The sequence below is a fragment of the Chelmon rostratus genome, chromosome 7 (genome assembly GCF_017976325.1).
Source record: "Chelmon rostratus isolate fCheRos1 chromosome 7, fCheRos1.pri, whole genome shotgun sequence".
Lineage (NCBI taxonomy): Eukaryota > Metazoa > Chordata > Actinopteri > Chaetodontiformes > Chaetodontidae > Chelmon > Chelmon rostratus.
In genome coordinates this window covers 14,689,472-14,711,995 of record NC_055664.1, presented here as the reverse complement: position 1 = coordinate 14,711,995, position 22,524 = coordinate 14,689,472, and the positions used below count along the sequence as shown (strand labels likewise).

At 42.9% G+C, this 22,524-nt stretch overlaps 1 protein-coding gene across 1 annotated transcript in view; it reads left to right on the top strand.

The window, feature by feature from the left end:
• Positions 1-308: 308 nt before the first annotated feature.
• The window catches only part of LOC121609393 (cGMP-inhibited 3',5'-cyclic phosphodiesterase A-like), a 45,729-nt gene continuing 23,513 nt past the window's right edge, over positions 309-22,524 (top strand). The window contains exon 1 of the mRNA XM_041941014.1: positions 309-1,226. Within this exon, the coding sequence (XP_041796948.1) occupies positions 309-1,226 (918 nt within the window). The remainder of the gene's footprint in view (positions 1,227-22,524) is intronic.

Sequence of the window (22,524 nt, the reverse complement as noted above, 5' to 3'; positions counted from 1 at the left end):
GCATGAAACGCCGGAGGTTGCGTTTTTGGTTCACTGGTCGACTACCAGGGGGCAACTCAATAGTAGACCAAATGTGATGGGGAAGTTCTGAATCACAAAACTAAAGGAAAAGTTGTGAAGCCCATAACCCCACACTTACTGAACTTTCTTTTGGAGGCACGCGTCACTGAGCAATATTTTGGTGTCAGCTGCGCACAGAGAACATGCATGATCGAGGGGATTACAGGTGGACCATGTAGGTCTGAGACACTCACACAGAAGCCTAATCTATCATTTTCCCGGACGGTCAGCGCTGCAGACTGACAGCGATGGCCCTGGAGGCGGACGGCGACAGGGGTTCATCAAGAAGGGCTCATGAAAAATATCCCCGGGCGGCGCTGGAGCGCAACGGCTACGTGAAGACATGTGTCACCCCGCTGTACCAGGACGCAGGGAGCCAGTCGTGGCTGAGACTCGCCGTGACATGGACTTGCCGAGGAGTGTCGTCTGCGGTCTACGTCGCCTCCGTCTCCGTTATTCTCGCTCTGCTGCTCAGATTGGTCGACTGGGATGCAGGCTGCAGCAGCAGCAGCAGCAGCGGAAATAGCAGCGGCTCCGGCTCTCGTCTTCATTTCGCGGCGGACTGCGCTGTGGAGCTGATTTTCACTGCGTGTTACTGCGTCTCCCCCGTTTTTACACTCGTATGTGCCTTCTTCTGGGTCGGGCTGTATCTTATTCGCTGCGGGGTGCTCATCCGTACCGCGGTTTTCTTGTTAGCGGTGTGCCACTTGGGCGAAGCCGCGGCGCAGTCCCTCCTGCGCGGCGCCGAGGAGCAGCTGCTGTCTCTCCCCGCAACCCTGGTAGTCCTCGGCTGCCTGGGCAGCGGGGCTCTGCTGGTCGTCCGGCTGCGTCAGGGAGTGTCCATCCTCGTCTTCATTAGCGTCATCAGGGCCGTCTCCCTCGTCTCTCTGAGCAGAGTCCGGGCCAGCTGGAGACCCTACCTGGCCTACCTGCTGGGGCTGCTGGGGGTTTTGCTTGCGAGGTATGCTGACCGGCTCCTGCCGGCCTCAGGGACCAGCGGGACGGGGTGCTGTGGCTCTGTGACCGGGGCGAAGGAGGAGGACATCCCTGTCTTCAAAAGGAGACGGAGGTCCAGCTCCATAGCGGCCTCGGAAATGATGGCTCACAGTCAGAGCAACAGCAAGTCCCACCGCAGGACTTCGCTGCCCTGCATTCCGCGGGACCAGGTAAGACCTGATCAACTTCGGACGGCTGAACCGGAGCGTTTTGAATGTTTGGTTCCTGCTTTGCTCTTGACCTTTCAACTACTTGACCTTATGGCCTAACGCGTTTTGGCATCTTCCCTCTGTCGCTGATGGCATGTGTGACAGCTTTACGCGCGTCCACTTCATGGCAACAAACCAACCGGGACATCATAGATTAGGGATTAACACGCTTATTACAATGCAACTGATTTCTTTGCCCCATAGACCTTCATCTGTAGTTCCCGAGAGTCATGACTAGTACAGTGCATTTGTGATTTACGCCTGATGTGGTTTTTGAATTGCAACACCCTCTACAACGCTGCTGTTTACCTTCGATCTGACGCTGCTGTTAATTTGGTCATCATCATGTGCTGTGCGCGCTGTGTTTGTGCTGCTGATAAGCAAACGGATGGTGCACTTAGCGTGCCGAGTTACTGTGGTGCTGCGTGTGTGTGTGTGTGTGCGTGAGTGAGTGAGTGCGCATGCATAGGTGTGAGGTCACGTCTAAGTATTTTGAGAGCCTCTGTTTATCGTGGGTGCTGGCCAGTGGCGCGGCGCACGTGTTCCCAGACTTTACACACGATGGAGCCAAATTTGATACAACGGTGTCCTCACAAGAACCTCCTCCTGTGTCGTATGCGTGATCACGGCAGGAGTGTCGCTGTCAGAAACAGCTTTGTGAATAGTTAGATAAACTGTGGGCTAAATCACTCTGATCTTATTGTGATGTGTTAATTAACATGACATTTAAGCATTGATGTAGTTTAACTCATTGATCCTGGAGGTGCTTTGACTTTTTTTTTTTAATATAAGCTCTGAGGTGAGAGAATAGCTACATTAAGGTATATGATACTGGGAGATGTTTGCAGTGTGGTCCAGGGTAATTAGCTCGATGTGACCGAAAATCCATGAATGAGGTGGATACTCTCTGCCCTGAATACTGGTTCAATGAGCTAACTTGGAGCTTGAAGCATGTCCCCGTTTGTTCATCCAACTCGAGCTGCCCGCATCCCAAAATAGCACCGATTTCAGCCTCTGAACACACTTTCTGAATTTGCGTTGGTTTATTTTTGATTGAAAAACGTTTATTTTCGGCGTGTGAGTGTGACGCTGTTTGGGATTATTTTCTATGAATCAGCATGTGCTGCATGCTCTGGTTTGAATGTGCAGGTGTAGAGATGTCGATGTTGCAGAGCAGTCTCTGATCACATGCTTCTGACTGTGACTGACTCCTGGTTGTAGACTGGTATACCATATTAATAATAATAATCAGAATAATCCTTATAGTTAATGCACAGAACTGTGCTTTCATGAATGCTGATTGCTTTGCAGCCTAATGGATAACAGCCACATTGGAAAAATTATGCTTTTTTAAAATCTCTTGTGTATTGACTTTTTTCCACAATATTACATTGATTTACACAACATACAAATAGCAGCCTTGACTACATCCCCTTGTAGCTTTATAATCTGAGTTTTTTTGTTGAGTCTGCAAACTTCATCTTAACCTTACAGAAAGTTGACTGTTCACTTTTGAGACATGACATGCGCTGCAGGATTAGACTCATGTCCACATCAAATCTTCATTTTATGCTTTGAACCCTGTTCAGAACCACTGATGTGAGCAGTAAGACATATTACCATTATCAATCTATTTGATAGCACAAATGTGTGGAGGGAAACTTTAGACTGTAAATGCCCTATTTAAATAGAAAAAACTGCAAATCCTGTGGTGTGAAAGGAACAGCGATGGACTGCAGGCAGGAACCAGCAATAGCCAATGAGAGGAGCTGGTCGGGAAGCATCACCAATCAGGTGTCAGTGTAGAACAGAAACATGGCTGCCAACAGCACGAACAGGACTTTTGTCTTTTTGACAGCAGGAGAGGAGGACAGCATTGTGGAGCTATGGCAACAGTGTGAGCGTTTGTTAAATGTCTCGTGCAAGATGCACCACAGTGTCAACAAAGCTGATGACGACAGTTCGCCTAAATGTTTATCTTTTTCATGTTTGATCACGCGAGATCCCTGGAATCACTACTCTGAAATTGTTTTTTCGGAGCAGTACAACAAACTCATTTCACCACCTCAAGCAGAAACAGAGAGGTCAGCTGCTATAAGACAAGCAGACAAACGGCATCTGCTTAGTACATCATCACCAAATCTTTGGAAAGTTGTATATTTTCCATATTCTGCCATGTCGCCAAGAATATCATTATCACAGAAACACTCTGATATATCTTGATGTTATTTTAGGGCCATATCGCCCACCCCGATCTGTTGTTACTGTCCGAGGGCCCACTTTTCTAAAATCAGTTAAGATTTGAAATTCTGTCAACCAGGCACGAGACAAACACCAAGAGATTTGGGGGGAATGAACGACCACAGAGATGGCGATCCATACACATGTGCGTACAGTGGGGATTCACAGTGATCATCCCGAGTGGGTGAGCTCATGTCATACTCACCCATGTATGGCTTAGTGAAAGAAGCAGCGTAATCCTCACTGATTACACTGCTCTTTTTCCGGTGTTTGCCACTTTGCCCAGATCTCATTTGTAGCTTTTGAGGTTAGCGAGGGAATGAAAGTGTGACACAGAGAGTAATTAATTGGCTCATCGGTTCTTTGCTTCTGATTTGTGGTGCAATTGTAGTTGACAGGGTAAATGCACAGGAGTATATACACCTCACAGTGGGGTGATGGGTGACTCTGTTTGCTATCTGTTATAAGTGCTTACCATGAGTGTGCCAGCATACTAGTCTTTGCACTTTCTAGCTACTTCAAAGCTGCCTTAAGGCCTCGTCATTTCCTGGATATTTAAACAGAACATTTAGTCAGATCAGATTTGTTCTATCTGGATTTTTTAATTATTAATTTTCTTAAAATGTGTTTTTTATGCTTTTAAATCATCAAAATACACACTGATAAATAAAAAAAATCTTACTAGAGCTACACAACGCTTCAGGTAGTCTCTCCAGTGCTGGTGTTAGGCGAGTCAGTTAGCCTTTTTGATGGAAGACTAAAAGTTAGTGTTTCCAGTGCAGTTTGAGATTGTGCTGGTCTGTGCATAGTGTGTGAGGGTGATGGTGAGTTGCCAACGGCCCTACCACAGCACATCACATACACCTTTCAAACTGCCCTGATCCAGAATTACACATATTGACCCATCGCCCAAATTTCAGCCTTTCATTTGGAAGCCGGAGCTGATCCCACATCAGCTGACCAACTCTTGATGCTTGGTTGTTCGTCGCTAATTGGTATCCAGGGAACGCTGAGTTAGTGGACTATCTGTACTGTTAGACCAGCTCCATTACCCGTTCTACCCCATTGTGCCTCTAACAGGACTCATGACAAATTGAACTTTGAAACTAAAGAAAAAAAAAAAAAAAAAAAGAAAAACCCTCACAACTGACCAGATGCTGAGGACGGCGTGTCCTCCTGCGGCCTGTTCTCTGTAATCTGTAGAGATTGATGCAGGGCACAGAGAGAGCAAACAAACGGATCACTTTGGGTTACCACCAAAGCGGCACAGTTTTCTAGATTTTTGATTCATTGTACTTGCAGTTGTAAATAAAGACTTCACTGAAGTCTGTCATCAGTATAAGACAGAACAAGGCGCGCAGGTGTCCAAAAATAATGGATGATTCCAGTGTCGGGTCATTTGACAACTAGAAGTTCAATGTAAATCCTGTCACATGTACTGTTTCACTGTTTGTTGTTTTACTTAATGAGGGTTTACACTTTGTTGTAGTTTTACCAATGGTTAGCCTACCTGTGTGGTGTATGCACTGTTGTTATTGTAACCTGCAGTTTGAAACACCTGGTTAAACTGTGTTTGGTATCCCTGATAAAGAATATCTTAATGAACACCTGTCATCCAATCAGATACAAGTGTCTTCTGTGGCCAAAGTATGACATAGATACTATGTTTTTAAAAAATAGCAATATTGTCATATGGTTGTAAAAGATTGTGGAAATATTCTATGACCCAGGCTGTCTGACATAATTTCCTGCTTGCTATCTAGTGAACAAGATCTTCTATAATTTTACGTGTGTCCAAATTAGTCCAAAAGTATAATGTATATTCAATATATATTGTCCTCAAAATTGGTACCGCTTTGATACTAACGCACAATCAATTCATATTAACTAGTTTCTTATTAGCATATAGCATATTTGCTCTTTATTAGTTATTATAAAGCACTTATTATGCCTTATTCTGGAGGTTAGTGTTCTTAAGGGTTAGCTTATTAAGATAGTAATTCATGCACAACAATTTCCTGACTTACTATCAATAAACAGTAATTAGGAGGTTATATGGGGAAAACCCTTCATGGCCCAGTAGCTGTGCAATATGGTCATGTAGAATAAGGCATTGATAAGTGCTTTAAAAATGACTAATAAAGAGTCAATATGCCACTAACATGCATGCTAGTAAGCAGCTAGTTAATGGTGAATATGTGTAACATAATGACATTCTTGGCTTTTACTTGGTTCGTGAATCAAAGTTGCACAATGCTACACCGATCAGCGAGAATGCTGCAAAATGATGATTAGCGTCAGAAGAGCACTGCTTACTTGAGAGTACGCTACTGAGTCATTATTACGAAGGTGAACAAGTGAACATGGGAGTGATTTTGGACCCAGTCCCAGTCTCCATATCAAACCGCCCCATATGGGATCATTACCCCAAGTGGAGGAATGTGAGACATGCTACCACAATCATTAGGTATTTAATAATTCAACAATACATTTCGTATCTCTAGCTGTCTCTTACCACTACCGCATGCTGACAAACTGAAATGAACCTTTTATTTGTAAGGTCTCGTCAGCCATGGCCCCTTTCGGAAGCTGCCATGTGTTCATTCACTTGAGGTGTTACAAAAGAGACTTTTAAAGACATTTAACAAATGACTCAAATCAGTTATTCGCCTTTTCTTTATCTTCCTCTCTCCTTCCTCCTCTCCTAAAGTCTCTCTCTGACACAAACACACACAGTTTGTAGGTTCAGTTTATCCATACGGTAGATAATGAAGCTCTCCAGAGTGCAGTTGTACCTGAGAGAAGCGGGGGTTTTCATCAAGCGTTGGCTGTGCAGTATTTATGAAGCAGGCTGGTGCAGCCTGCCAAGCCAGAGGCAAGACAGGCACTCTGCTGAACTGGAAGCTGGAAAATAGCATCGGCTCTGTGACTTTATTTCTGTAATTTTTTTCTTTTTTAAGGTGAATGGGATTTATTGTTTTGGTGTTGTACTGTGATGTAGAACAAACAAGCTTCTATTAAGGTCATGACAGGTTTCTACACTGTCAACATGAAGCAACTTTGAGTCTTAACATCGGAGGACTGATGATCCTTCTGCATCAACTCGGCCCAGTTGTTTGTGTTTTAGCCACGGTCTCGGTGGGATGGGGGATTTTGGGGGGGAAAGGTCTCTGCTTGTGGTTTTTGAGTCACATGCAATTGAAAAGCATTCGGTCTATACAAGATAACAACAGCCATAAATAGAAGGTCTAAAAAAGGCAGCAATATTTCCAAGTGTTTTGTTTTTTAATGCTGCATCTTGAAGTTTTCTTTCCCTCTCTAGTGCGCAGTCACAGTAGGTTATTACAGAAGTGTCATGAGAAGTATCGATAAGTTGCACCACATTGTAAACATGTACAAAGGCTGAGCAGGGCGAAACAAATGAGCTTTCTTGTAATTTTGAAACCTTTGGTTCTTAAAAAACGAGGTCAGACCTCGAAGGCTATAATGCGTTGCATAACATCTCCATCGTCTCATCATCATATAGGGTATCTGCATGAGAGAGGAGGGGGCGAAGGAGTACGGGAGACAGATTTTAAAGCAGAGACATGTGCTCAGAGATCTATTTGAGGGAAGGCCCACATTCTCTCATTGACGCAAATGCATTTCCACGGAGACACACAACCTGTTCTGGTTGCCAGAGCTATCTGAATTTGTGTGGCACCGAAGCTTATTATACCTTTAATGAGATAATGGAGGGTATTGCAGGGTTTTTTTTTCTATGTCTAATGAATTTAGAACATTAGTTGCGGGTCTGTGATGGGACACGAGCGTCAGTTTCTAGCATTCTGTGTTGCAGTTAAATGTTACCAATGAACACAAACAGATGAAATCAGATCACATTCATGTTTTTTAAACTCAGAACAATTTCAGTTTATGTAATTACATTCACATCCTGTTTTTCTATGTTTCTTGCAGACATCACCACTAAACATTTCATTAAGGCAGACGGTTAAAGATCAAAGATGTCCCAGATATTAAGAATGATTTGTCAGTGCCTCACCACTCATGGAAGCATTGTAGGCACCTGCAGAACAAGTGGTTGTTTTTTTGCTGTCTGCAAAAATGGACACTAGAAGCCAGCCATGAGCAGATCTTAAAGGTTTTATTGTGTTCCAATAGAATTTACGAAGCATTTACTTGATGTATGGTCTAATATCTTTTCATCTTCCCTTCACTCTGATACACTAACAGCAATATCGAGCATGAGCTGCACTGCCGCTGCCATCGTCTCCCACCGTATAACTGGATAATAACAGGAACACACATGTGCATCATTTGTAACGTTTTAAATGCTGTCGCTATTTACCTGAGCACTGTTTCATCTGCTGGATTTCATCATCTTTAAACTGGTCACTGTGAGTTTGTTAGCAGCTGATGGCGTGCAGAATTACTATCAGCAGGACTGAACGTACATCTCAAGTAACAATACATTCTCATACCTGAACGACTGCCAAAGAGTCAGAATCCGACACTGAACCGGTTGGAAAAGTACCGGTGACAGACCTTTGTCCTCACCTCATTAACGTTGTGAAATGGTCGCAGTTTGCTTAGATTTATGCATTGAAACTACTTGGTGAGGAAAAAGGCAAAGGAAAATAAGTAGACACTGTTTGGTGAGTTGTCACCTATGACTATTGGTTTTCTATTGGTCCTGTTTGTTGACCCATCCATCCACCCCACCTTCCTCCAAATGAAGACTTACTTGCTCTTTATACGACGTCACCTGACTTCCTTTTCCACGTCATAATTACTGCGTCCACTCCAGATTGCCACCTGGCAATAAACATAAAGATGGGTCACATACATTCTTCTCTGGTGGGGACTTGCTGTGTAAAAGCTGTGGACTTTTATTGTCATGAAAGTGGGCACGCATGTGAATGCATGCACATGTCATGACAATGCACACCTGCATATAGTCCCGCGTCTAAGATACAATAGGGACACATGTTTCTGCTTGTGTAAGAGGTACAGAGAAGCAGAGAAGAAGATGTTTTTATATATAAATCACTATATTGTAATCACATATTGTATAGCTGTTCAACTAGGCAAGTAAATGTATCCATACATCATGTAGCCCTGTGATCTGGTATAACTGGATGGATGGATGGATGGATGAATGGATATATTGTGTATACCCCCCCCCCCCCCCCCCCCCCCCTTCTGTTGATGGCTTGGAACTTTTAACTTTTTCTCACGCAGTATGAACAGAAAAAAGAATGATACTTTCATCCAAAATACATGTAAATCAATTATAGATAAAACCCCTGGTATTAATATATCAGGAAATAAGACAGATGAATGCAAATTCAATCAGGGGAGAGGCTCCAGTGCATAATCAGATGAAATATCAACTGTCCTACTCTCAGGGGCTCTTGATTGTTCATTGCTTTAAGAAAGTGAGATAAAGTGAGGCTTCAAAGAGCAGCGCAGAGAAGAGACAAGGGGCGAAGGAGCAGAGTGAGATGTGCAGAAACTGGGGAAGGAATTCGGGAATTTGGTAGCCGGGCCTGTGTTGTCAGAGGGGCTTTTTTTTGAATGGATCGTTTCATTCAAAAAGACACGCAGAGAAAAAACAGCAAAGGTAGACGGACGTGGAACAGGGGAGGAAAGATGGGTTAAAAAAAGACGCGATTGAAAGAAAAGAGGACATTGGCATGAGTACAGGCTGCATCCAGCCCCGAGCAGCCGTCAAATAGCCAAATGTGTGTGTGAGAGGAGGAGGTGGAGGAGGATGGTGTGTGTGCCGGGGTGGGGGCGGTGGGCACACTAGCTTGAGGGGACCAAATGCAGGAGCTGCTGCATGAGAGAGGAGCAGGGAGGGCGTGAGGGGAGGGGAAAGAGAGAGTGTTGAAAGATTTGTTGGGGAGGGTGAGGAAAAGAGGGGGAGTGAGAGGAGGTTCGCTGCCAAGCACAGCAGAAGTGTTGATGGTAAAAGGACAACTATCTGGTCCCCGTGTTCACCTCGCTGCTGCCGTTCCAAACACACCGTCGCTCCGAGCCCTCGCACGCACTCGCAGACGCGCCGCTCCGGCGGGTGTGTGTCGATCGCATGCGGATTGTGCGACAGATAGTGCATGTGCGTGTTTGTCTCGATGTAATGTGAATATGGCTCCATGCCATGTGCTCCCACAGAGAGAGGGGAGGGACGGGGAGGGAGAGCAAGAGCGAAAATATGTGTGTGTGTGTGTGTGAGAGAGAGAGAGAGAGAGAGAGAAAGTGGCCTCCACAGCTTGCTTCTGAAAGTCAGCAGCAAATAATTTTAACCTGAACTGGCCACTACTGTACACACGTGCTCAGACACACACACACACACACACACACACACACACACACACACACAGTGGCTTCCCTGCTGGCTGCCCAAATGAGGTTTGGTGGCCTTGGACAAGGATTGCCTTGTTACTCGCTTCAATGGTGTGTTTTAGCTCCAAAATATGCTTGGTGAGAGGTGAGGGGGGGTGGGGGTGGGGTGGTTGGCCTGGGCAGGGGGCAGCATCGACGAGCAGAATCTAGATCTGTCTATACGTCTGTCTACTTTTCTCATGCGCTACACAGTAAACACTGTCACCGGTGTAGCGGACAGGCAGCAGGTGAGAGTTCTGCTCCAACTGTGCTTCACTTTCCTGACATTCGTCAGTTTGAGCTTTTAACAAAATCTTAAGTGCAGGTCCCATCTCTCACAGCAATTAAGGACTCCCAGTTTACTTTTACTCTGCGAGCAGTTTGGGAGCAGTTAGGGGCTAAGAGACAAGACTTTTGAACTGTATTTATCCAGGAATGGGTTGGCATTGACTCCTCTGTGTGTTGTTTCGCAGCCTCGCTTTGCAGACTTAGTTACCTCCTACCGACTCATCTGGGAGCTGCTCAGTAGCTCGTCCGATTCTATCATTTATAATCATCACCAAATTCCATTAAATGATGAAACCCGACAAAGAATTTATCCTGTTAACAAGCTACATGCAGAGCTGAGTGCCGCCTAGTAAAAGCACATAAAAGAGCCGTAGTGTTGAACTGGGTGACGGTTTTCCTCTTCATTAGAAACACAGACAGCTCACCTGTGTCACATGTATATTTCCTCTCATGGCACTAAAAATGCCATCATGCCGTCATTTGCTTTTGGAAGACAGCTTTGGAAGAAGCTACATTAGGCTGTGGCTACACAGACCTTTTAGCAGGATAAATTCATTGTTTGTTTTTGGTATTTTTCACGAGGTTTGTTGGAGATAATGAAAAGATAAAGGAGAAGGGAGGGCATTACTTATTCAGTAGTCTCACACAGTGACACCATTTCAGGGGAAACATTTGTAACAATCCTCATTTAAATGTAGAACCAATTAAAAATTCTGCCTTTGGCCTTTATTATCCCTTATTTCATGACGTCAGTTTCTCCAAGTGAGATTATTCATTCACAAGACTTCAGCGCTCACACCTCATTTGGAAAGTTTAAGCAGCATTATTTAAGTCAGTTTTTTCAGCACAATTTAGGCCACTAGTGAGGTCATGCTGTCAAAAAACCTACATGACTAAAACCAGGATGAGGCCGTCACTGGACTTGCGTGCTGCAGCCCTGCCACCAGTAACGCTGGCAAAAATGGAAAGCACAAGTGACAATTCAGGAGGCTTCTAAAAACAATGCTGGACTTTTGGAAGCTGCTAAAAATTTCCCTGAAAGAACAGAACTGATATGACCCCAGCTGTCATTATTTAAAGCTGCACAATATGTTTTTACTAACTGGAACAAATGACTACATGTAATGCGAGGGTACTGATCACTGGGACAAACTCACCTCTCTCTGCGGTTCCTCTCAGCTCTGCGGAGCATTTTACTGTCTTTTACCTCATTGTTTAATTTTACATCCTCCTCCTTTGCTGCTTCGTCTCATCAACACAACTTTCAGCTGCAGCATGCAGCGTTCTCCAGCAAAAGACCGCTCTTAAAAAAACACTGTTCGCCACCTTCCCAGAACCAAACACCGTACGTCCATTAGTTAGTTAGCGGCTTGCTGGTGAACACAGTGGAGCATTTAGCTGCTGGAGAGTCAGACCCGTCTCTCAGGAGGAATAACAGAGCTGACAGGAGAGTGAATATTGGGCAACAAACACGACTCCGGCTGAATGATTATGTTGCTTTGTGTATGCTGGATGTGTAAATAGGCAACTGTTTGCTAACATGTTCACCGTATCAGTTTCATAAGGTGATAATATGGCAACGGTGAATTTACAGCTTAATGCCCCAAAGTGAGAAAAAAACAAAAAGATTGCAGGTTTATAATCTCAGTGATTGTTATCGTCTCCAAGTGGTGTCATTATTGTGCATTTAAAACACTCTGTTCATGAGATTACACCACATTTTAAAATGATTTTGTGTATTTGCAACAAGCACTAGAAGAGATATGTATAAATGTACTATTTTATATGCTATTTTAGTCATTGCATAAAGACACACACACACACACACACACACACACACACACACACACACACACACACACACACACACATCAGCCTGGCCTCTGTGAAGCTCCCAGATGTGTCATGTCCTTGTAAAGCAGGACCTCTATCCAGATTGAGTCAAAGTGTCATAGTGGGTTAGATCCCTGACCCAGTCAAGCAACATCTCTCTCTCTCTCTCACACACACACACGCACAGACACACACACACACAATATACTGTACTGTGTGTACACAGGACACACAAGTACATGCTCAAATCCAGGTGTGTGTGTGTGCATAGTTTTGTGTGTGTGCATGGTTGTGTGTGTGTTTGTCTGTACGCGTGCATCCTTGTGGTTTATGCTCGGTCAACAGTCTGCCAACAGTGTGTTTGTCTTGGACGCCTCCAGCCTGCCTGTAGATTACCCAATCAGACAATCAAGGGTATAATTGCATCACATGCATCTGGGAGTGTTTTTTCCTTCCATTATCCCTCATAATGCACATACACACATGTCGCACTCACAGGCACACACAAGCTGCAGATACACACAGATGACGTACATACAGCAGCTAATTGCCAGATGTTGTCAGCGTTTGAGAGACAGTATGTCCACTCGTGGTCTCATCTGGACATAAAAATGTAAAGGCTTGACGTGCTGCGCTCTGTTTCGACAGGAGAACGTCACTGACTCTGGCGTACCTGCTCCTTTGAAACTGGGCCTGAAGTTATTATAATGATGGGGAAGTGGACCGTGAAATGATGGATAAGAGAGTACAATGTTACTCTGCCTCTGATGTTTAAAATATATCCCAAGGGATATTTCGGTACAAAATGGGCCCTATTTTCCAACGGGTGATTTTGTTACATTCGACTAATGAACAAGGTTTTTACTCAGTCACATTTTCGACAATTGGTCCTTTACTGGAAGACATTTATAACTGCGGTTGGACTCATTCTTATCTTATCACATGCATCATTAATTACTAATGCAGTGCTATTTTGTGATGTAATGTAATTAGCCTAGTAGTGTTTGACAAAAGTCACATAACTTTATTTTAGAACTTCACATTTCATAAAGGAAAGAAAGAGAAAAAGGGAGAGCTCCACACATGTTACTAAAAACATGCCTCACTGTTTCAGATTTAGATGAATTGGATCTGGTTGCTTCTCAAATGCATATTGTGCGCATTGAGGACCTTTCCTTGCACATAAGGTTGCTACAAAACCTAAAGTGTACCTTATGCTGGGATGCAACTGTTTTGGAAAGCATGACATCTGAAATTCAAAGCAAAGCTAATCGCCATTAAATAAGCCTACATCAGAAGTCCCCATGGTCTAAATAGGGATCCATCTGATCTCGTGTCTTAAAATGAAAAGGAAGCGCATTTTTAAGGGGACGTGCAAATTAAAACTGGGATGAAACATTCATGAGAAGTCATCTTAAATTCTAAGTCTGCATGGCCCAAACCTGTAAATGAAAAACATTTCCCCAGGACATCGTGTGTCAGGATCAGAGACGATTCAACCAAACAAATTTGATCTCCACATTATCTAATACAGTACGCCTGTCGCTATGAGATTTGCCAGCAGCAGTGACCTCGGAGGTCACTTAGTTTATATTCCAGTATGAACTTGCTTCGACCTTTTAAAGTGTATTGAATTGGTGCAGGCACATCAAATCTTTGGTGCATTATCTCAAAGTCTCGAGCTGCAGTACGTTGTCTGGGAAAAGGTTTCAAAGACTCTTGATGAAAAAGAAAACTGAGACTACGTGAAGACGACTGGACTGCAGCATTCATTTGGGCGACATTTTCCCTTGGGGCATTTTGCCTCAAACCATGGGCATCTGTAGTGAAAAAAAATCTCTCTCTTTGTATCGCTTTCATTCTCTCAGCCTTTCTCTGCCTCCATCTCTTTTCTCTCTCTCGCTTTCTGTCGCTTTTTTGTCTGCCTGTCCCTCTCTGTTTTCTCTCCCACTCACCCGATTTCCTCTCTGTCCAACTTTCACAGGACAAATGCCAAAGGCAGTATTTTTGTGTCCTCAGCTGCCATCACTCACTGTGTTATGTAAGACACTGCTGATGTGTGTGTGTGTGTGTGTGTGTGTGTGTGTTTGTGTGTGTGTGTCTTTGTGGATGAGACATTTAGAGCCTCAGTAATTAAAAAAATATATATATTGTGCAAAAGACACGAAATAAAACTTCACATGAATGGATTTTGTCACTCCTATCACTATTCGTCCTCGTCTTACTCTATTTGGTAAATAACAATGTTTTAACTGTTGGAAAAACAGTTCCCATAATGCTTATGGGAATGTAAACAGGAAGTGTTGCCATGTTAATTATGCTGTCAGCTACAAGATGAGCTTCGACTTATTTGTTTGTATTTTGGCAAATATGCACCATTGAAACATGCCGATTTCGCTATTAGCAGTTCCTCTTTGCACTGTAGTCATAGATGTACAGACAACTATCACAGGGATATTGATACTGAAGAAATCTCAAAAACATACTTATTCTCAGGCAAGTTCTGGAGTTACAAGAGCATTTTTTCTGTGGTTTCTAAGCGGATTTATGAACGTTTGTTTGGAAAATATAATATCCACAGAGAGTGTCTGTCAACCTGAATCTAAAATCTGTTTATTATGTCCGTGTGTTCAGATTTCAGCAGAGCTGACACTGACCATGCACCTGTCTCCACCTCAGTATCTTCTTCTGCCTCTTTTAGAGCTTGAAGACCTCTGCACTAAATAAATCAGTCTTAGAATTATTGTGATTGGTTATTCACCGTGCAGGCAGTTCATGCATGGAAACTAATTAACTCAAGCTAAATCAAGTTATTTACTAGATGGAGGAGACCGGCTTTGAGATTAGTCATGGAAAAAATAACTTAGCTACTTTTCATTTTCTATTACTATTGTGAAGTGGCTTGTGAAGTGTACAATGGTAGTCCTAATTTGCCTTATTACCTCGCACATTTTCATATTCATACATGTTTACGCTGGAGTGTGGCTGCTGAAATGACATTGCTTGTTAATTGGGAATATTAAGATTTACGTGGGAATTTAGATGGCGCATTTAACTACATCATAAAATCACCTGTTCTAAAAAATGCACCAGTTGAAATTCAAAAACCAGTGTATTTGTGATTTTCTAGCAGATTTTGCTCTATCATACCTTCTCTTTCAGGGTACGTTCAACCAGGTGTGGAGCAGAGAGTTTATTTTCAGGTCAAGTCTCAGTATTTAGAAATAATTGGATCCATTCTATAAATGGCGCCCCTCTTTCTCTGAGCTGTGCTAAAGCATCACAAAGTGAGCGGGGGGTTCTCATCTGAAGAGCAGACGAAGGAGTTGGCCTTGGGCTGTGATGGTATACACACACACACACACACACACACACACACACACACACACTCTCTTTCCCTGTCTCAATCACTCGCTCACACACACATACACACATATGTGTGGCCGGCTTGGTTCCTTTAGGCCTGATGCAGCTTGTGCTAATGTCAATGTGTTCCCTCCTTTCATTCAGCTTATTTTCTCCAACATCTTTCTCTCGCTTTCTCTCCCTTTATCCACCTCCCACTTTTTTCCCTCTCTACCTCCCTCCATCCAATCTCATTCAACAAAGAATTCAATGAGCTGGTCCTTATTGGATGAAGCTGCTGTGGTGTGAAACATGCTGAATGTCTTTGGTTTAGCCTGAAGACAAGGCTACCCAGAAGAGCCACTTTCTTTCTCTGGATTTGTTCTCCTTCGAGTTTCATACTCGGTGTCTTTCTTGTTGTTGTTGGTTTCTCTGACCAGTGTGTTTACTAAGTGTTATCTTTTGTGTACATACACAGGACGCACACACCAACCAGAGTAATAGGTTTTGTATGGCTATGTATGCCACCAGACTGTGTGTGCATCACTGGGTAAGACAGGGACAAATACTCGTATTTTCATGTTATTTAATGGATGCTTTTATTTATAGGACTCTACTAGGAGGTCTGGGTCAATATTTCCATATGAGAAGTTTCTTGGCTAAACAGGCACAAAAAGGTTGTTTCCTGTCGATCTTGCCAATGGCAATAGGCCACACAGGTCTTTTCACTGATTTTGCCTGATGTCTTTTCAGGGCTGCGTGGCTGTGGACATACTGCACTTGTTGGATGGCTCCCTCACTCTCCTGTCAGCTTTGTTGCACCTGACAGTTCACACCTTTATCGTAGTTTGTTGACATCATATAATTCCCGACATGAAAACACCTGCTCAGCTGTGCAGAGCCTTTAAGTTATCCAAGCAGTTTCCCCTCACAGTGACTCTTATTGCGTTATTTTTTAAACCCAAGGATTTCAGTTTAAAATAGTATATTTGTAGCTGTCTGCAATAATTACGTTTTGCCTGTAGCTCATTTTCATCAAATAGGACATTAGTGTAAAACAGTATGCTGACACAGACTCGTTAATGTAATTTAAATTAGAGTTTATACATTGACACAAAAATGTTGAAGAATGCATACGGTAAGACTTAATGTTGTTTAGTTCACTTAGTTCAGGGTAAGGCCAAACCATTTCCATCATGCATGGAGCTCCTGCATTTAACATCAAGCTGCAGGACCTGAAAACTGCAGCCAGCATCACAGTAAGATGGACACAAATGTTTTACCGGCATACTCTTTCGTGAGCTGTGCTCCGGTGATAGACTCTAACAACACTGTGCCAGGTCCTGATGACGCCCCTTTTTGTATTATGCCTTGTGATTCTGAGCTTTATATTTTAGTTTGCATCATGAATCAGAGAGAAAAGGCAAAATAACTGCACAGAGTTAATACTACTGTTAATGAAGGGGCCTAAAAGACCCCATAGTAGGTCTGGTGACACCACTGTTTGGGGTATTAATCTGTGGCTGTCCGGACACACAGTGCTCAGGCCAAACTCTTTTGTCTTTTGTTTATGTCAGCTAATATATGTTTTTTCACACCTCGAAGTTTGCACCACAAATCTAAAAACATGAAATGGCTGATATCAGTTATCATCCTGGAGATTTTGGAGGGGCAGCATGAAAAAGCAAAACTTGAAGTACAGACACAAAATGGGATGCAAAGTCATTATGCATGCAGCTCCAAATGGAAGACCAGTGTCTGGACGCTCGCGTCGCTCCCGTGGGACTCGGCCTGAAATGCTAACGCCCGGCAACGTCAGTGTCAATCAGCAGGAGCAGGAAGCTGACAGAGAGAAGTGGGTTGTGGGAGCTGTGACGCACTCCCCTCTCACAGTAATAGGAGCAGAGAATGACAAGCTGGCGTCAGTAGCCTAACATGGGTACAACAACGCGAGGGAAAAACACTCCACTTAGCCGTGGAGCCTTGGAGGGAGAAAGGGAGGGAGGAGGAAGACTGGGATGAATTGGTGTGTGTGTGTGTGTGTGTGTGTGTGTGAGGAGTTTTGTGCATGCATGAGGACTCGTTTGCGTGTGATGCAGCTTACTCAGTGAAGGAAAGATGTCAAGTAGATGGTGCAAGAATGTGAATGCACACTCCTATCATTCTAACTGTTCTAAATGAAAATATGTGTGTTTTGTTATTATTATTAGTGCTACTATTATTGTATTGTTACTCTTCTGTGTTGTGTCTATGCATCATCATTCCTTCATTTAGTCATTTATTTGCTGCAAGCAGTCATAGTCTTTGAACAGATTTTAGTTGCTTTGGTGTTTATCAATATATTTTTGTTTCCTATTCATTTTCATTAGTATTGGTGAATTCTGACAAACACTCTCAAGTCTTTAATCATCTTTAATTGCACAAAGATAGCATGGAAGAGATTCTTTTTTTTAATTCAACAGTAAGAGTGGGTGGCATGGATAAAACCTCTCTGCTTTGTCACACAAGTATCATACAGTTAGCTTCAGTTGGCCATGGATGCATGGCTTTATTTAGCACAGTGTTGTGTCGACTTTGTTGGTCCAGTCATTTGTGAAGTGTCATTTGCTTCAATGTTAATTTAAAAAAATACCACTTAATACTGACTTATTGTTAACCCTTATTTAGTGCAGTGTAAAGCAGTGTACTGGTCATCTGGCATACTGGGACAAATCCCAGTGGGCTGCCTCATTGGTGTCTTTCTGTCTGGGGTGTGCGTTCCAGGACTGGGTTCACTGGCCATTGGCATATCAAGAAAAATCTTCTTATTTTAGTGGATTTATCATTAACAAACTGGCCAAAAAAGAAACATAAGGGTTGTGAATAAGAGGGTTTTTTTTCGTAGAGCAGGAACCCAGTATTATTTTGACTGCTATTAGTCACTTATTGATTACTCATTTTGCAGAAAATATATATGCACATTTAAAGAGATGGTCAACACAGACAACTCACGTCACGTTTCTTCAGTCCTGTGAGGTTTCATTAATTCAGGGTATTGTACTCTGGGGCATGTAGTCTAATTACTCAAGATGCAGTTATATTAAGCTGCTACGCTACAGAACACATGATCTCACGCACCTGCAAAACCACTGCTTTGTGAATGGGCCATGTGTCACACATGAGAAGGAAATTACAAAGACGAGATGTACAAATCTAAATTTGCTGACAAGAGACATGCATGCACTTACTTGAGAGAACATGCAAAGGCTTAGTCATGCAACCCCCGCTATGAAACACACACACACACACACACACACACACATACTTGTCCCATCACAGGGGCCTAAAAAGATCAGAGATACAAATGAAATGATGGAAATATTTTTGATTTTCTACAATTTAAATCTTAACATTCTATCTAGATATTCTCCATCAGCATTAAGTCATTTTTAATTTTAGTGCATTTGCTGTAAATGTACCACAAAGTGAGAGAAAGGCTTCTGAAAGCTGTCTTTCCCCTGCTCACCAGCCTACTTTTACTTATTCATAGCTACTGTAAACAAGACATATTACTGTGACTTTTGGGAATGCAGTGAATTCGGGGAACTTGCACTGGTCATAAATGATATACAGCAAATACATTTTTCATGAAGATGTTTAATTATGCAGAACATTTAACCTCACTGTCTTTTCCAATCATCCAATTTCCAATCCCAGTTGAAAGTGTAAGTGTATGAGTGATTTGCGCGTGTACGGTTGTGACCCATGTGACCTGTGTGTTGCATCTGCTGAGATAAAACACAAACGCCAAGTGGAGAGAGATATAGAGGTAGAGATGTAAAGCTGTGGTTAGGATCACTGTGAGTCTTGGTAGCTTTATGCTAACACTGACAGCATCAATGGAAATGTTTTGTTTTGTTTTTTTCACGTAGCAACATGGCTGAGGGATGGCAATGTCGGTCTATTGCAGAGTAAAATATTCCAACAACTACTGGATGGATTTCCATGATTTTATCTTTATTTTAAGATAAAGCCTCCTGACTTTTGAAGTCCCACCACTTTTCTTTAGATTGACAATTATGGTTGTTAGTAAAATCAACAACTATTGGATGGATTGCCCCACATGATCACCAATAGAATTCTCAATCCTTTTAATCAAGAGCCACCATCAGTATAAAATTTTACTTTGTCCAATTCTTTGGTTTATGACCAAATACCAGCAAAGCTAATCACATTCCCGTCGGCCTCTTTTACACTGTATGTTTAGGGCTAATTAGCACATGTTAGCATGCTAACACTAAACTAAGATGGTGACAACTGTGTGGCTGCTAAACATCAGAATGTGAGCATCATCATTGTGAGCATGTTAGCATTTAGCTGGAGTGCTGATAAGCATGGCCTCACAGAGCTGCTAGCATGGGCGCCAGCTCGTTTCAATAAGTACAACGAGTTGACCGGATTTATTTTGATTACTTGCTCAGTCTTAGTTTTAAATAGTTGCAGTGTTGGGCTCAGTTCTAGAGCTTTGATGGACGTGTCAGTCATCCCCTCACACACATGCACACAAACACTTGGTTTTGACTGAGTGACGTTAGCAATGTAATGAGATCAATAAGCAGTCACCGGTGTGGTCTGGTTTCACGGTGCATCGACCGCACCTCTGATACGCTCATTGGGAACAATTAGCATCAGCGCTAACATGCTTTTGAGTAATGACGGTGATGGGTGCATGTCTTAATTCACATGTGTGATTGTGTGGGTGGGTGAGTCATCATCATCCAGCCCAGGAGTCCCAGGAGCCTCACACACACACACACACACTCATAAACACACACACACACACACACACACACACACACACACACACAGGCAAACCATGCATACACAGGCAGCTTTGCCAAATCCATTTGGCAAGCTAGCTGTGTTGAGTGGGTGAACTGTGATTCTTGGGGTCATTACGAATCAGTTTGTACAGAAAACATTAGGTGCTGTACCATCAATGAAGTTAACTGCTTTCACTTCACTGTGAGGATTGCAACAAAATTAGGGTATTGAGCAACAACATTACAGTGCAGGCAATAAGAAAGCCTGAAAAATGGCATGCTCACAGGAAGCACAGATGGGGTGATGGGGTTTAAGATGAAATGAGGTGAGAGGAGATGTTTCTTCTCGTTATCAAACCTTGTCTTATCACAGTAGAGATAACACTTCATTATTATTGAATTACTGATTTGCGGTAATTTGTATTGTGACAATTAGTGACAATATCATGTTATCATTTTACTAAAAATTCTAATGAATGTAATTTTGCACACATTTGCCATATCATTTATCTATGGAAAATATTCTTTGTAATATCATAATATTGATTTGGGCTGTCTCTCTCTCTGTCTCGCTCCATGTATGTGTTATGTCTCTCCCTCCTGTCTCTCTCGTTCTGCCTCAGCTGGGATCTAGTAAGAACAGTTGCTGGTCAGTAGGGGTTTTGGTCCGGCTTGCTGGGTTCTTCAGGACTGGAGCGTCTGAGTCGTGACAAACAGAGGCCGTGTGTGTTGATGCGTGTGTCAGTGCATGTGTATGCACTCATGGGTGCTTGTGACTCTGTGTGTGTGTGTGTGTGTGTGTGTGTGTGCGTGTGTGTATGTGTAAAGATAGACGCAGGGATCTTTTGTGCTCATAGCCCATACATGGCTTTGTCATAGTACATCTTCGTATGCACAGTAACACACACACACACAATCACACACACACACACACACACACACACTGCTGTTAAGAAGCCAGGGTCGAGGAAAGTCGCCTGTAAGCAAGTCAAATGGTTTCACATTGACAGAGTGGATTCCATGTGAAGTACTTAAAGAGCAGCTCAGGGGAAAAAAGGGCCATGTCAAAGAACACGCATTGTATTTCCATGTTGTGCTTGTGGTGAATTAAAGTCGAAATTTTTACAATGCAAAACAAGGATGTTTTCTTTAAGCCTGTGGGGCTGCCAAAGAAATTTCTGTGTGTATTTTTAGCTTTCAGGCAGTTGTTTTTTATAAGAAGTGGGTCACAACATCGGAAACGCTCCGTGATTATGGTTTTGAATGGTGTCTTGTTGTAATAATGGGATTGAAGGAGGAGTTGTCGGATTAACATGTAATAGACATTGTGCAGTGTTGCATGTATTGTTTCTTGCATTACAGTTTAATAGGAAGAGTATGACGAATAATTTCTCTCGAGGACAAAGCTAATTACTTCGAATAAACCGTAACAGCTGTTCTGTGGTTTGTAGGACCATGTTTGGATCAGCGGTGTCCCAGACTTGTGCCGTTTTTGCATGTTTTAAAATTCCAAATCCATGCAAGTCAGATGAAACTGAAGCTACGAAGGTATGAAGAGTTTTGGCCACAGTGCTGCCCTGTTGCCTATCCAGTGCTTGCTGGGATGGGATCCAGCCTCCTTTGAACCTCAATATAAAAATATATTGTCAGATTCTCTTGTGTACTGTAATTAATTGTGTTAACTCCAGAGAAAATGTTCTGTCCATTGATTTTTATTTAATTTCTTTTAATGGACATAAATGACCAATTCTGTGAAATCCTGCATTCTGGGCTATGTGTTTTACGCTGTTCTTAAATCTATGCATTTAACACATGAAGGTTCTCACAGTGAACAGATTTAAATTCTGCATACCACAGAAACACCCCTGAGACTAGCAGTGTTCATGTAAATAAAAAGAGCTCCCCCTGCAGTGTGCTGTGTGTTTATGCATGTGTGAGCCATCTCAGCCAATATACAGTATAACATACATCAATATACACACTCAGGTGTGTGTGCCGAGATGAATCAACCGTAGTTGCATTTCTTTGCAGCACAGATACCTACCAATATGAAGCTGCTGTATGCTTATGTTTGCATGAGGGAAATTAGCAGCAGTCTGCTTAAGACTGCACGATGGAGCTGTCGAAGATTATGTGGCTCAGAAGTGCATTAGGGCTCTGTGATTTCCCAGCATCTTATAGACTTGACATGTGAAGTGTATTTGAGCTGTAATGGAGGCCGTCAAGGGACAGCAGAGCACAAAGGAGGATTTAGGGGCCTGGGTAAATGACAGAAGCTGAAATGTGATTTCTGCTGTGGTACAGCACTGTAACTGCATCTTTGCTTTAATGCAGCACAGCACGTTTACCGGTCTGACTCCTACACA